The 15,010-nt window shown below is 39.8% G+C and overlaps 2 protein-coding genes across 2 annotated transcripts; both read left to right on the forward strand.

Moving 5' to 3' along the window:
- Positions 1-2,363: 2,363 nt before the first annotated feature.
- LOC115116487 (parvalbumin beta 1) lies at positions 2,364-5,000 on the forward strand. Its single transcript, XM_029644971.2, has 5 exons — positions 2,364-2,470; positions 3,277-3,343; positions 3,524-3,656; positions 3,839-3,948; positions 4,709-5,000. Exons 2-5 carry the CDS (start codon positions 3,283-3,285, stop codon positions 4,732-4,734), a joined length of 330 nt encoding a protein of 109 aa, XP_029500831.1. The 5' UTR covers positions 2,364-2,470; positions 3,277-3,282; the 3' UTR covers positions 4,735-5,000.
- Positions 5,001-12,760: 7,760 nt separating this feature from the next.
- On the forward strand, positions 12,761-14,641 carry LOC115119599 (parvalbumin, thymic CPV3-like). The gene is made up of 3 exons (XM_029648447.2): positions 12,761-12,995; positions 13,610-13,677; positions 14,486-14,641. The coding sequence occupies exons 2-3, from the start codon at positions 13,617-13,619 to the stop codon at positions 14,620-14,622; spliced, it is 198 nt and encodes a 65-aa protein (XP_029504307.1). The 5' UTR covers positions 12,761-12,995; positions 13,610-13,616; the 3' UTR covers positions 14,623-14,641.
- The last annotated feature ends 369 nt before the right edge of the window (positions 14,642-15,010 follow it).

Raw genomic sequence — 15,010 nt, forward strand, 5'->3', positions numbered from 1 at the left:
GATTTGTTGACTGCATCATATTATTCAAACATGAACTATAAGGTCAATATTCTTGGTTGAGCATATTTTGCACAATACTAATGATAATTTTACTCTATCCACATTCCACAGAGTTTCTTGCCCTTGTAAAGGCATAATTGTCCATTGACCAAGATCCACCGCTTTTCACGGAACCAAAATCACTAACTTTCAGCTAAATTCATATTTGTATTTATTTATGCAGACTATATTTCTCAACATGGAGCACAATGTCCTTATAGTGTATTGTTAATGGTATTTGGATGTGTTATAATGATCTGAAAATGGCTTGTGAAAATTGTACAATCGTATCTACACTTTCGAGGAATAGTGAAAACCCAGTAATAAATACTATTTTGGTGTAAACATTGTCTTTCCAGCTTTGCCCCTCGATGCGTTCGAAACCAATGTGGTGAGAAATAAGGCTGAGTTCCAGATTTATAATGTTTGTGCTGTCTTGTGAACTCCTATGTCACTATCACACCAAGACAGCACAAACAGATCTGGAACTCAGGCTTTTGAGGGAACATTTGAGGAGTTTTCAAATGTATCCTGTGTGTTTATCTATGAGGTCATTGCTAGTGTGAGGGGTTACGAGGGGAGAGAGAGAGACGTGCACCTGTTTTAATAACGCCCAGATCGGAGAGGGGAGTCCTGTAGGATTTGGACCAGGTCCTGGCATGCTTCTAGTGTGGGGGAAGTCCTTGGGCATCACTGGTATACTTCCTAAGGGATTTGCAGAGGATATATTTCATATTACTCTGATAGAGCCTTGCAGGTCTGCCCGCCTGCTGCCCCCTCATGGATCCTCCCTCTCTGGATGGCACTTCCTCTTTGGTGAACGGGACAACGTGCAGGAGAAAACTGACACTGCAACAGAATGGCCAAGAATAGCCTTGTGTCATTATGTTGAGTCAGCGGGACATTTTAAATACATGTTAAATACAGTGTAACCAGTGTGTGGGGTTCCCTTATAAATACTTAAGGAGATGGTGGTATTTTCAGTCATGTCAGATTGTGTTTATCTGCATACATTTTGAAAACTTGTGGCACATCTTGCAATATATTTGTAGGTTGTTTATTTGACATATAATTAAAAGTTACTTACAGTAAATAATTTACAGTAGATAACTAACAATTGTCCTATTATAGCTTATCTAAGATAATTAATTCCATATCCTCTCATTTAACAGTCAAAACATGTACACAGACTGTGTTCAGTAGTAACTACCCAACTAAGTAATGTATCCGGTAATACAACACGCAACACTTTTGCGACATAAGCGTGCCGCAATCAATTCATTTTCCAGACAGAAAAATAGGTGTCGTGATAGTTTATCCCCGCCCCCACCTCCAGTCAAAGATAGGACAGTGATGCCACCTGCAGAAAAAATATAACGCTCGCTATAATCTTTAACATACATTTGCTGTAAAACTGCGTAATGAACAGTTAAACATTATGGTGGAATGGTGCATTGTTTTCTATCCAGTAGCCAAACCATGTGAAAGTAATACACAGTATATCGACGTTTGTTTTGGGTCATATTTTCCTTTATTTTCCAAGTACTCTGAGCGATATAAATGGTAACAAAAATATACAAATGCAAAGGACTTGAGCGTGCAGTATAGGCTAGACATGAAGTATAGTACAACTTACTGTAGGCTACTCCACATGATCGTATTACATTTATAGGCTTACAGAAGCGGCAGACACTTTTTGGCTATGCACGTTTAGTCCGGGATACACCAATGAATGTGGAAGATTATTGGGATCATGCGTAAATTTGCTTTCACGAGACATTGCATGATAAAATCTAGGCAATCATAAGAATGTTGCAAGTAAATTGCTCTCATGTAAAATATTAAAAGTTTAGTGTAGCCTCATTTCTTATAATATGAAAATATTAAATCATAAAAGCACCATATTTTCTCTAAACCAACACGGTTTACGCACATCCAATACTTCACCTTAATGCAACGAATGACTGGAAACTCTTACAAAGACATTCAGAGTAACACAACATCGTTTTAAACAGACCTCTCAAGTCCAGCATATGCATGCATATTACATGAACACTACAACCCTCCTTAGAAACTTCACCAATGACCGCGTTGATATCCATAGGCTACAATAACCTCTCAATATAAACGGTCAGAATCTTTTTAGCAACCGTCGATTCCATCCCTGTCACTCAGCAGAACATATTCATAGCAATGGGGGATATTATGGACTTTTTTCAAACGCACCTTTTAAGCATCTTCATTTATGAAACTTAAAATAGATCGGATCTCTTGCCAGTGGACAATCCCCCCACCCCCTCCGGTGTCGGTTACATTATGCCTCGAATTTCGGTTGAGTGAAAGTATATAAGGTCAGCAGTATCGATGGGAACACCACTCGCTGCAGTCGCCTGAAGTCTTCTCTATCAACCGTTCACCAAAGACGTCAGAGGTGAGTTTCAGTGCGGTGCGAAGGAAGTACAGGAATCCAGGATCCAGAAAATTGCAACAGCATCCAGGCTTTTGCTGTACATTTTATCATATGCGCTCTTTACAATTTACGTGGGACTGCACGCCGTTGTGTCATCCAAAACACCCAAAGGCTGAGATTTTGTTTCTGTATTTGGACGCACCCCGGAGCGGGACGGATTTGGACAATTGCAAATCAGTTTCTCAGATGGAACGTTTGGAATGCACATCAACATCTTTATCAAAGACCAACATGTGCAGCCTTAACTATCAGGGCTTTCCTTTTGGGAACCACTAAAAACGTTTCAATTGGATTTGATATGAATTCCCAAATTACACCCATTGGTTGAGACAGACACATTTGAGGGCAGCTTGACACATTTGATTTGATCTGTCTCATTGCGTTATAATCACACGGATGGTGAAAGGGGCTCTGCTTTTATCAAAAGACCACCAGCCAGATGTTGGTAAACAGTGGCTGGTCGGTTTGAAATATTTGTTTGACATCCTGCGTAATGAAGTGGATTATCTATTTTAAATTAAATAAGATGGGTTGAGTCGTGCTGAAATTTTGTTTGGTAGAAAGTCTGAGTGTTTGGTGATTTGTTCCTATTTTTTATCATTATTTGTTGTGCCCTGGTATTGCACAATATAATAATAGTTTAGTACTTGCCTGGTAATAACCTCTCAAACATGTTGTAGATTAAATGCAATGCTAAATACAGAACGTTGAAATGCTAAATCAAAGTTGTATTAAAGTAACAATTTCTCCCTTTTTTCAACATTCAGCTCAAAATGGCCTGTGCCCATCTGTGCAAGGAGGCTGACATCAAAGCCGCATTGGAAGCGTGCAAAGGTAGGCCCTAGTTTGTTTACTTCCCCCTCCACCTAAAAAGCCCTTTCAACACAAGTATGTTGTATGATAAATGTGAAATTAGCTATATGAACACACTATTACCTCTCTAGGCTGTAGTTGCATTGTGTGTTTACTTGCAGGTTACACAATAGGCATATATTCTTCATATTTGCGTTACAGGCGCCGACTCCTTCAACTTCAAGACCTTCTTCCATACGATTGGCTTTGCCTCGAAGTCCGCCGACGACGTCAAGAAGGCTTTCAAGGTCATTGACCAGGATGCAAGTGGCTTTATTGAGGAGGAGGAGCTGAAGTAAGAGCCATGCACCATTACAGTACAAATAACAGACAATTGATTATTAAACCAATGCAGGAGACTGTCCACTTTATCCAATTATATCCGTGGGCATGCATTGTAAAAGTCAGGGTGCATTGGTGCATTGGTCTGCATACATTCAAATGAAACTAAACTAATATTTGTGTCTCTTTCTCTAGGCTGTTCCTTCAGAACTTTTGCCCCAAGGCCAGGGTACTTACCGATGCAGAGACAAAGGCTTTCCTCAAGGCTGGTGATGCCGATGGTGATGGCATGATTGGAATTGATGGTACGAAACACAGCATACATGGGATAATCAATGCTTAACCAATGTCAGTGGATACAGTGGTGTAATGTACTTAAGTAAAACTACTTTAAAGTTCTACTCAAGTAGTTTTTTGGGGGTATCTGTACTTTACTTTACTATTAATATTTTAGACTACTTTCACTTTTACTTCACTACATTCCTAAAGAAAATGATGTACATTTTACTCCATACATTTTACTTCACCCAAAAGTACTCATTACATGTTGAATGCTTAGCAGGACAGGTAAATGGTCCAATTCATGCACTTATCAAGAGAACATCCCTGGTCATCACTACTGCCTCTTATCTGGCTGACTCACTACACACAAATTCATATTCTGTCAAATTGATGTCTGAGTGTTGGAGTGTACCCCTGGCTATCTGTACATTTTAAATACAAGAACATGGTACCATCTGCTTTGCTTAAAATTAGGAATTTGAAATTATTTATACTTTTGGTACCTAAGTATATTTTACAAATTCCATTTACTTTTGATACTTATGTATATTTAGAACCAAATACTTTTAGACTTTCACTCAAGTAGTATTTTACTGGGTGACTTTCACTTTTACTTTTTTTTAAACTTTTACTCAAGTATGACAATTGGGCACTTTTTTCACCGCTGCTTGAATATTAATAACGATGTTTATGATCTGGTGTCAATCTATATTAAGGCCTAAGAAAGTCAATTCATGTTATAAGACACTGGAAAGGGTTAATGCTTGTATTTTTCTTTTGCAGAGTTCGCTGTATTGGTTAAGCAATAAAGAACAACTGACCAAGAACTCACCTGAAGGAACAATATTGCCCAAGACCTCCCCATTTCATCTGAATATAAATACTTTTTATACATTTGCTTGCAAGAAGTTTCCTCCTGTGCGGCACACTGTCCAAAATGATGATTGTGAATGTAGCGCGGATGTGTTCATGTCTTATATGAATTTTGCTGTAAAATCTATGATGCACTTTTCAGGAACGGACGATAGATAAAAAAATAATCAATATTCTTTTGGAATAAAAGGTCTTTGTATTATTTCCTATTTAATTAATCAAATGTGTTTATCTGAGTTCAGATGCCATAAGTTTAACTTCACACCCATAAATGGAACCGTTTTATATGAACTGTAATTGAGAAAACGCCTGCCATTTTATTCGCTAATAATTATACATAATAATTCATGACACATAGTCTATTTGTCATGTTTTGCTGATTAAAAAAAGCATGACGATCATTGTGCAAGTACAAGTTTACACACAAAGGCACACAGGCACACACAAACAGAGGTGTAAGAGAGAGAGAGACAGAGAGAGAGAGAGAGAGAGAGAGACAGCGAGAGAGAGAGAGACAGAGAGAGAGACAGCAAGAGAGAGAGAGACAGAGATACAGAGAGAGACAGAGAGAGAGAGAGACAGAGAGAGAGACAGAGAGAGACAGAGAGACAGAGAGAGATACAGAGAGAGAGACAGAGAGAGAGACAGAGAGAGACAGAGATACAGAGAGAGACAGAGAGAGAGAGAGACAGAGAGAGATACAGAGAGAGAGAGAGAGACAGAGAGAGATACAGAGAGACAGAGAGAGAGATACAGAGAGAGACAGAGAGAGAGAGAGAGAGAGACAGAGAAAGTCAATAAAACAAATGACAGATGAAGACAGAGAGAGATACAGAGATGACAGAGAACAGAAATGTTCTACAAAGAGATAGATCCATAAGACAGATCCTAGACTAGAGACAATAAAAGTCAATAAAACAAATGACAGCATGGCCAAGCACCAATTTAGTTTTTCCAGGGGGTACTTGAGAAGACTCATACTGGTAAAATGCATGAAAATAGGTAACATAAATGTTCTACTGCATACATACAGTATATATACATACAGTTAAACAATATATTCATCCATAATTGACATCCTATCCTAGACTAGAGACAATGATTGGGGGTTCAAGTGATTCCAATTATGTTCGATATAGTACCGTAGAGCAAAACCATTGCCTTAGAGTTCCCAACAAAACCATTGCCTTAGGTCTGTACTAGGACAAAACCATTGCCTTAGAGTCTGCATACATACAGTATATATGGACAAAACCATTGCCTTAGCCATACATCAGTATATATGGACAAAACCATTGCCTTAGAAGACTCATGAGACCAAAACCATTGCCTTAGACCTACTGGTAAAAACCATGCACATGGGGGTACAAAACCAGGGTCTGCATACATACAGTATATATGGACAAAACCATTGCAGAGCTAAATTCAGTTGGTGGTACATTAACTGAAAAAGGTTAGGAACCATTGCCTTAGAGTCTGCATACATACAGTATATATGGACAAAACCATTGCCTTAGAGTCTGCATACATACAGTATATATGGACAAAACCATTGCCTTAGAGTCTGCATACATACAGTATATATGGACAAAACCATTGCCTTAGAGTCTGCATACATACAGTATATATGGACAAAACCATTGCCTTAGAGTCTGCATACATACAGTATATATGGACAAAACCATTGCCTTAGAGTCTGCATACATACAGTATATATGGACAAAACCATTGCCTTAGAGTCTGCATACATACAGTATATATGGACAAAACCATTGCCTTAGAGTCTGCATACATACAGTATATATGGACAAAACCATTGCCTTAGAGTCTGCATACATACAGTATATATGGACAAAACCATTGCCTTAGAGTCTGCATACATACAGTATATATGGACAAAACCATTGCCTTAGAGTCTGCATACATACAGTATATATGGACAAAACCATTGCCTTAGAGTCTGCATACATACAGTATATATGGACAAAACCATTGCCTTAGAGTCTGCATACATACAGTATATATGGACAAAACCATTGCCTTAGAGTCTGCATACATACAGTATATATGGACAAAACCATTGCCTTAGAGTCTGCATACATACAGTATATATGGACAAAACCATTGCCTTAGAGTCTGCATACATACAGTATATATGGACAAAACCATTGCCTTAGAGTATACTGCATACATACAGTATATATGGACAAAACCATTGCCTTAGAGTCTGCATACATACAGTATATATGGACAAAACCATTGCCTTAGAGTCTGCATACATACAGTATATACAGTATATATGGACAAAACCATTGCCTTAGAGTCTGCATACATACAGTATATATGGACAAAACCATTGCCTTAGAGTCTGCATACATACAGTATATATGGACAAAACCATTGCCTTAGAGTCTGCATACATACAGTATATATGGACAAAACCATTGCCTTAGAGTCTGCATACATACAGTATATATGGACAAAACCATTGCCTTAGAGTCTGCATACATACAGTATATATGGACAAAACCATTGCCTTAGAGTCTGCATACATACAGTATATATGGACAAAACCATTGCCTTAGAGTCTGCATACATACAGTATATATGGACAAAACCATTGCCTTAGAGTCTGCATACATACAGTATATATGGACAAAACCATTGCCTTAGAGTCTGCATACATACAGTATATATGGACAAAACCATTGCCTTAGAGTCTGCATACATACAGTATATATGGACAAAACCATTGCCTTAGAGTCTGCATACATACAGTATATATGGACAAAACCATTGCCTTAGAGTCTGCATACATACAGTATATATGGACAAAACCATTGCCTTAGAGTCTGCATACATACAGTATATATGGACAAAACCATTGCCTTAGAGTCTGCATACATACAGTATATATGGACAAAACCATTGCCTTAGAGTCTGCATACATACAGTATATATGGACAAAACCATTGCCTTAGAGTCTGCATACATACAGTATATATGGACAAAACCATTGCCTTAGAGTCTGCATACATACAGTATATATGGACAAAACCATTGCCTTAGAGTCTGCATACATACAGTATATATGGACAAAACCCATGCTTCAATAAGCTTTATCATGTTTTTAGTCAATCAATGTATGTATAAAGCCCTCATCAAATGCGTCTCTATGGCTTGATGTGCGGTATTACAGTTGACCTACTGACAGCCTTTAGCAGCCCCACATGGGAGTATAGTCCATGCGTTGGCGTTAGGAGTCCACTAGATGGTGGCAAACACAAAGACAGTGAGTCATCTTCCCACGGCAGCGTTTCCCCTAAATATAGCCAGAGGTGCGTACTGAGGTGTATTCAGGGTAGTGAAATATAATATAATGAATATAATAATCATGAAAGCTGATACGATTCCCTCAATAGATTAAATTTTTATCTGGACGTTATCTGTAATGTCACGCTCTCCTGAACAGGTACTGCGATACTGATGGTTTGTCGGGACTGATGATTCATTGACAACTGTAACATTTTAGCTAAACCTAACCCAACTACGGAAAGAAGTGACTTCGCGTAGCAGGTTAGGAGAACCAACGCAGAAGGTTAAGATAACTAACGCATCAGGATAGGAGAATGAATGTCATTAAAGGGTATGGGTTAGGCTTAGCTAAAATGCTACTTGTCAACAACTGTGATCCCGACGCTACAACTAGATGAAGCTGTACTCAATCTAGCCACAACCGTAGAAACCATCAGTCCCGACAAACCATCAGTAGGCATATTATATAACACAGGCCCCTGATGTATGTTTGAAGAGTCACATTAAAACCGAGAACGAACCATGAAACAACATCTCGTGCAGCTTTTTAAACCATACACCCACAAAACGGGAAAACGAACTGCCATTGACTTAGACTACTATAACCATGTCAGGCAGAGCTGTCTGAATTAGTCATTTACTTTTGATATTGGGCATTTGGCAATATAGTTATACTGTCACGAGGGAAAAGCCAGTGCAAACAAACATAAAATAGCGCTAATAACATTGAAATATGACTTAGCACCACGGACAGCGGCTATCGGAACCCCCTGCGATCAGAAATTTCAGAACCATGTTCAAAATTTCATGTAATCATAATACACTGAATTCAGAGAATTAATGAATTTAGCCTATTATCTGGAACTGCATATGATATGTCTACACAATTTTCTATATGATTAAACCCAACAAGCAACACACAACCGTTTCTTCCGTGGCAACGGAGCATCTCTTTCCCGCCCTGGGACAATGAGAAGGCTTGCCCCTGCAGCCAACCCATGTCGGTACGTAAGCTTGTAAGGAAAATTAGCAAATGTAAATGAATAAATTACTGGCCAGTAACCGTATAGGCGATGAGGTATCAGAATGGCGCATGACATCACCGCCTGTCGGTAAAGCGCACCACTCGATCCGGTGTCCTCATCAGTCTCTCTTTCACATACGACCAGGGACAGGGAGAGCCTATTGAGTTTCCCCTCGTGCATCTGCCGCTGGAGCCCCAAATCCTAGAAAGAGGTTTCGGACATTGGACATGGAGACGTTAGACGCACGATTTCTCGTTCGTGCGCCAAGTCACAAAATTATTTGAAAGGTCAGACTGTGAGTGAGCGACCTGCAGGATTAGTTCTAATGATTTTAATTACAAACCTTGAATCAATGAACTACATTTATATTAAAATGACCATAAAGTGGTCCCAAGGGAAATGTTTTCTCCTCATGCGTTAGTGGAAGCGCAGAATATAGTCTACACACTATCCACACCAACTCTCCCACCAAATATGCAGCAATATTAAACAGTGAAAATACAAGCCTAACATGTCCTAAAGGATCAGTGACCCAGCCTACTACTACTACTCCTACCGTTTAAGCGCACGTGCCCACTCGATCACTTCAGCAGTCATGCAATTAATTTGTGCACAAAAAGTACAATACATACAAATGTAATAATCGTGGGGCTAGAACACTCAGTCTAAAGGTGCCTTTTACCTGGAATATTCAGCCTATATATGCATGGTACGTTTAAATAAGGTTCACTTGACCTGTCCTTGAGCGACCTTTACCCACCTACTTTGCACAACACACTAACGCCTGCGGTCTGGGTAGGGCTCGCGCGGTCGCTAGCTGATGCGCTCGACCGCTGCCTGCTTCCGCTGCTGAAGCTGTGGTGGGCAGGTGCCAAGTACTGTAGTCTATAAATCCCCACCCGCGCGCGCCGCGGTTCTTCACGGAATTGAACTGCTTGCAAGCTGGAGTTGGTTAATGATTGTTGTCTGCCTCCGGCTATAGGGGATATTTAGCGATATCCCGACCTCAAAGGTGTCATATTTCTGGTTGAGTGGTGCCACTTGTTATTAAACACGGGGAATTGTCAAGACTAAATGTCAGACTTTGTTTCAAAACGTTAACGATGAGAATCATAACAGAATATGATTTTGATAAATAATTCGTTTTATGCAGATGTTGTATTTAAAAGGACACAAATCAGATGCCATCTGTATCACTGATGACATTCTATGCAGTGCACTCTCTCCCTAACACTAACACATGTACGCCTTTACAGTGAGAAGTGAGCCCACATGCAGGTTGCACACCTTCAACTTTCCCCTTGTCCAATGATGAATAATAGCTGTTCTCCACAGTCCAGAAGCAGGGTATCCTCTAAGGGATAGGGTTAATGCACTCTCTGCAGACCTCTCCGTTTACTTCCACATACAGTGACATTGTTTCAGGGTTGTCCTCTGAAGGTATAGGCATTCTGCCATTGGTCACATTTTACAGGCTGCCCAAATGCAGTATTTCATTTCACTGCTTCAATAATACTGTGAAGAATTGCAAAGATAAGCATTGTTCTAAATGGATCACTCTGTTAGATCTCCTATCGCTATGGGTCGCCAGCAGCTACAGTGATGATACTGAAGAAGTGTGACCATTTATATCTGAGGGATGGCCTGGGTGACCTCAATAGAAAAGATGCAATCTCTCTCTCTCTCTCCATTTCCCAAAACTCTATTCCAACACAGATGCCATAGGCAAATGTGTGTGTATGTGAGTTTATGCGTGCGTGCGTGCATGTGTGTATGTGAGTTTATGCGTGCGTGCGTGCGTGCATGTGTATATGTGAGTTTATGCGTGCGTGCGTGCATGTGTGTATGTGAGTTTATGCGTGCATGCGTGCATGTGTGTATGTGAGTTTATGCGTGCATGCGTGCATGTGTATATGTGAGTTTATGCGTGCGTGCGTGCGTGCATGTGTGTATGTGAGTTTATGCGTGCGTGCGTGCATGTGTGTATGTGAGTTTAGGCGTGCGTGAGTGCATGTGTGTATGTGAGTTTATGCGTGCGTGCGTGCATGTGTGTATGTGAGTTTATGCGTGCGTGCGTGCATGTGTGTATGTGAGTTTATGCGTGCGTGCGTGCATGTGTGTATGGACCCTAATTGACATTAAATCATCATGCAGAATCAAGTGGGACATTGAAAAAAAACCTTGTGTCCTTTAATCAGAACGCTGGACAGTTCCATGATAGTTCAATATTTACCCCGTCCGGCCAATAGTGTGAGAGAAGGTTAAATAAATTGTCATGATGACATTTCGTGATAGACAACCCCTGTTGTGTGTGTGTGTATCTGTTGTTGAGTATTATTAGATTTGGAGGGGATAATCTAACCCCATCTGGTGGGTCCAACAGAGTAGCAGGGAATGAAAAATTGGGTCTGTTTAAGTCCAAATGAGGGCACATTTTTTGACAGATTTGCAGGGGATTTGGACCAGAGGGTTCATTCTCAGGGGGCTGTGGGCTACTATACCACACAATGGCCACACTGTATCCCTCCACAATGATTTCAACATCCAATATCCACATACCCAGTTATACACTTTATAATTGAATCTGGTTTATTGGAACTTGACTTCTCTCTGAATGCAGTTTGCGTTCTCACTGAATGACCCTTTTCACTGAGGACAATATACTGTATGTGTGACACAAATACCAGCTCTGTGACTGCTTGTAGAGAGAGAGAGAGAGAGAGAGAGAGAGAGAGAGAGAGAGAGAGGGGGATATATATATATATATATATATATATATATATATATATATAGAGAGAGAGAGAGAGAGAGAGAGAGAGAGAGAGAGAGAGAGAGATATATATATATATATATATATATAGAGAGAGAGAGAGAGAGAGAGAGAGAGAGAGGAGAGAGAGAGAGAGAGAGAGAGAGAGAGAGAGAGAGAGAGAGAGAGGGGGGATATATATATATATATATATATATATATATAGAGAGAGAGAGAGAGAGAGAGAGAGAGAGAGAGAGAGAGAGAGAGAGAGAGAGAGAGAGAGAGAGAGGGGAGAGAGAGAGAGAGAGAGAGGGGGATATATATATATATATAGAGAGAGAGAGAGAGAGAGGAGAGAGATAGAGAGATAGGGAGGGAGAAGACAACAGACAGAGATTAGCCTTGTTTACACCTTGCGCTATGTTAGTTTCGTGATCTGATCAATATGATCCAATAACTATCTGATCAAAGTGTGTTGCGTCAACACATTTGAATAAAATGTGTCTCTTATCCCTTCTTCCTTACCCAGTGTACCCTCCACTGTGTTTGCATTGTGAACAGACTAGACTGACCATGCAGATCTGTTAATACTTGATTGATATCCAGACCCAATGCGTGCCTGTCTTTTAATCATCCTGTGTAAAAATGTGGGCAAAATCGGAATGTGGACAAGATCAGGACAAAGGGCGCATGTTAGCACCAGGTATAAACAGGGCTAGAGAGACTGCACATTTTTGTACCATAGTACTGTATTATAATTCGAGAAGGGAAGGAGAGGGGGAGGAGGACTGGGTTAGGTGTGGGTGGGAGGAGGGGATATAGAATAATGCACTGATGACTTAATTTGCCATTTACAAGGGCGTTACTGATGTTCACAGTAGTCAGTCTCCTTCCCATGGGCGTTATAAAGGGTAAAGGTTAATTAGTTAGAGAAGAAATTTGATCAGGGGCGGGCAGTTAAAATTTGATACTCAGACAGGTAATTCAAGCATTCCCTATTGTCACCTCAATCAGACCTATATAAATCGTCTCTGACGGACACCAGTCACCGCATAGCCTTTACTCGTCTCTTTTGGATCAACGACCGGGCAAGAACCTCAACGCGGTAAGTTGACTTTGCGCTCTGAACTTAACTCAGAGCAGTCATTCTCTGCCACTTTGAGAGATATAGACTGTTGTCTTTTTTTAATCATTCACTTCGTTTGTGTTTATAATTAGAAGTTTACTTGGCTTTAATGTTTAGGCAAAGGATGCGGTAACAGCGTATTAGACAAAGTTGTGCCATATTTTATTTTAAGGAAGTATCTAATTCATTCTTTGCTATCCGTTTTAGCAAATACTTTTACAGTGTTTCAGTATATTGATTCCGACCAAGATGAGTCTGAGGGCAGACTAAAGATAATTTGCCAGTAGTGTTATTTGGAGTAGGCCTACCTAGCTCAGATCAAGCAATAGGCTCTGGGGAATTACTGAGAAAATATGTCAACACAACTGTTATGTGCATGAGCTAAATCAATAGACCTTAGCCAATAGTTATGACACGCATATAGCCTATGTTTTATAGGCCTCTGAAACTGTGCTTAAAAGATGCTATCCAAATAATTATAATATTCTGCACCAGTCAAACCGATGCCTTGTCTTCAAATAAGAAGTATGCATTGCTGTTTAGTCTACCTGACTAAATGTGTTAATAATTCACCACTTTTGTTCATTCGACAGGATTAAAATGTCGCTCTCATCTATCCTTTCCGCTGATGCCATAGACGCTGCTATGAAGGACTGCCAAGGTATCATCTTCCACTCATATCATTATTGCTTTCTTCATTAGATTCCTTCACCGCATTAGTGGTAGCCTAGGCCATGGGCAGATTCACTAAATAAAGTCAAATAAGGTAGTCCATTGTTGATGTCAAACAAAAAACAGAAGTATAGGCCTACTTAGGTGGATCAAAATGAGGCCTATTTTAGAGAAAACACATGTAGGCTACGTAGACTCACACGAAACCCTCAAAGCATTTAGGACAGAATAGATAGCAGTTGTCTCTGTCAGTTTTTGTCCCTAAATGTATCAGGAAGAATTATAATGCAAACAATTGTCTTAATTTAAATGGAGTTTTTGCATAAATCAAAATGTGATATGCCTATGAGTGAACAAGACTAGACTAAACAGATTAGTTGGTTATTTGAATCAGCTGCAACATGGTCTCAGAGCATTTCATATTATTCTTTGTGTAAATCTGAGACTCCATTTAGAGTGATGTGTTACGTTTCGTTTTGTATGCATTCATTTGCGGATGTCCATCAACTATTTCATATGATATGTTATTAATTGCAATTCGTGTTATATGTTACGAATTTGCAAAACGAGCAGTATGTTACGAACTTGCAAAATGTACAATATGTTAGGAATTCGCAAAACATATGATATGTAATGAATTCTAGCTAGGTGGATAGGTGGCTAAAAGGGTAAAGGTTAGGGTTCGTGTTCGCGTTCTTCCACAAGCCCTACCTCCACTTCCTCGTTAACGACCTGTACCAGAGCTAAGGCCGAACACGCCTGTTCATTTTTTTCTCATGTCATCCTTACCCCATCAGCACCGGACTCCTTCAACTGCAAGAAGTTCTTCCAGCAGTGTGGCTTGACCAAAAAGAGTCCCGCGGAGGTGAAGAAAGTCTTCGGGATCCTGGACAACGACGCCAGCGGCTTCATTGAGGAGGAGGAACTCAAGTGAGTCGGCTACAATTGTTGCACTTTTAGTTTGTGATAAACTACAATCTTTGTGTTTTTTTCTACTACAATATTTAGGCCTAAAAAAATAGCCTATATATTGTTATTGATGCCGCAGAGGCCTTTATCAAAATGTTTCCTCTGTTGGCCCTAAACGTGTTAGGCTACCTGTCATTTTGCACAGGTTACTGTTTTTTGTCACGAATCTTGTTCTGGAGACAGCTCTGCAGTGGTCACTAGCTTGCACAGCCACAAAGTCATAAAATCGGATTTGAAACCTAACTCTAACCTTTACCCTAACACACTGCTAACCCTAATGCCTAACACTAACCTTAAATCAAGACAAAAAGCTCATTTATTTTTTATTTTGTATTTTTATTTTATATATATTT

Source organism: Oncorhynchus nerka, linkage group LG26 (genome assembly GCF_034236695.1).
Source record: "Oncorhynchus nerka isolate Pitt River linkage group LG26, Oner_Uvic_2.0, whole genome shotgun sequence".
NCBI classification, from domain to species: Eukaryota; Metazoa; Chordata; class Actinopteri; order Salmoniformes; family Salmonidae; genus Oncorhynchus; species Oncorhynchus nerka.

Coding starts and splice junctions, on each gene's coding strand:
- LOC115119599 (XM_029648447.2), top strand. CDS start 13,617: ATGTCGCTCTCATCTATCCTTTCCGCTGATGCCATAGACGCTGCTATG. Junction 13,678..14,485: donor TGCTATGAAGGACTGCCAAG/GTATCATCTTCC, acceptor TTACCCCATCAG/CACCGGACTCCTTCAACTGC.
- LOC115116487 (XM_029644971.2), top strand. CDS start 3,283: ATGGCCTGTGCCCATCTGTGCAAGGAGGCTGACATCAAAGCCGCATTG. Junction 3,344..3,523: donor CGCATTGGAAGCGTGCAAAG/GTAGGCCCTAGT, acceptor TTTGCGTTACAG/GCGCCGACTCCTTCAACTTC. Junction 3,949..4,708: donor TGGCATGATTGGAATTGATG/GTACGAAACACA, acceptor TTTCTTTTGCAG/AGTTCGCTGTATTGGTTAAG.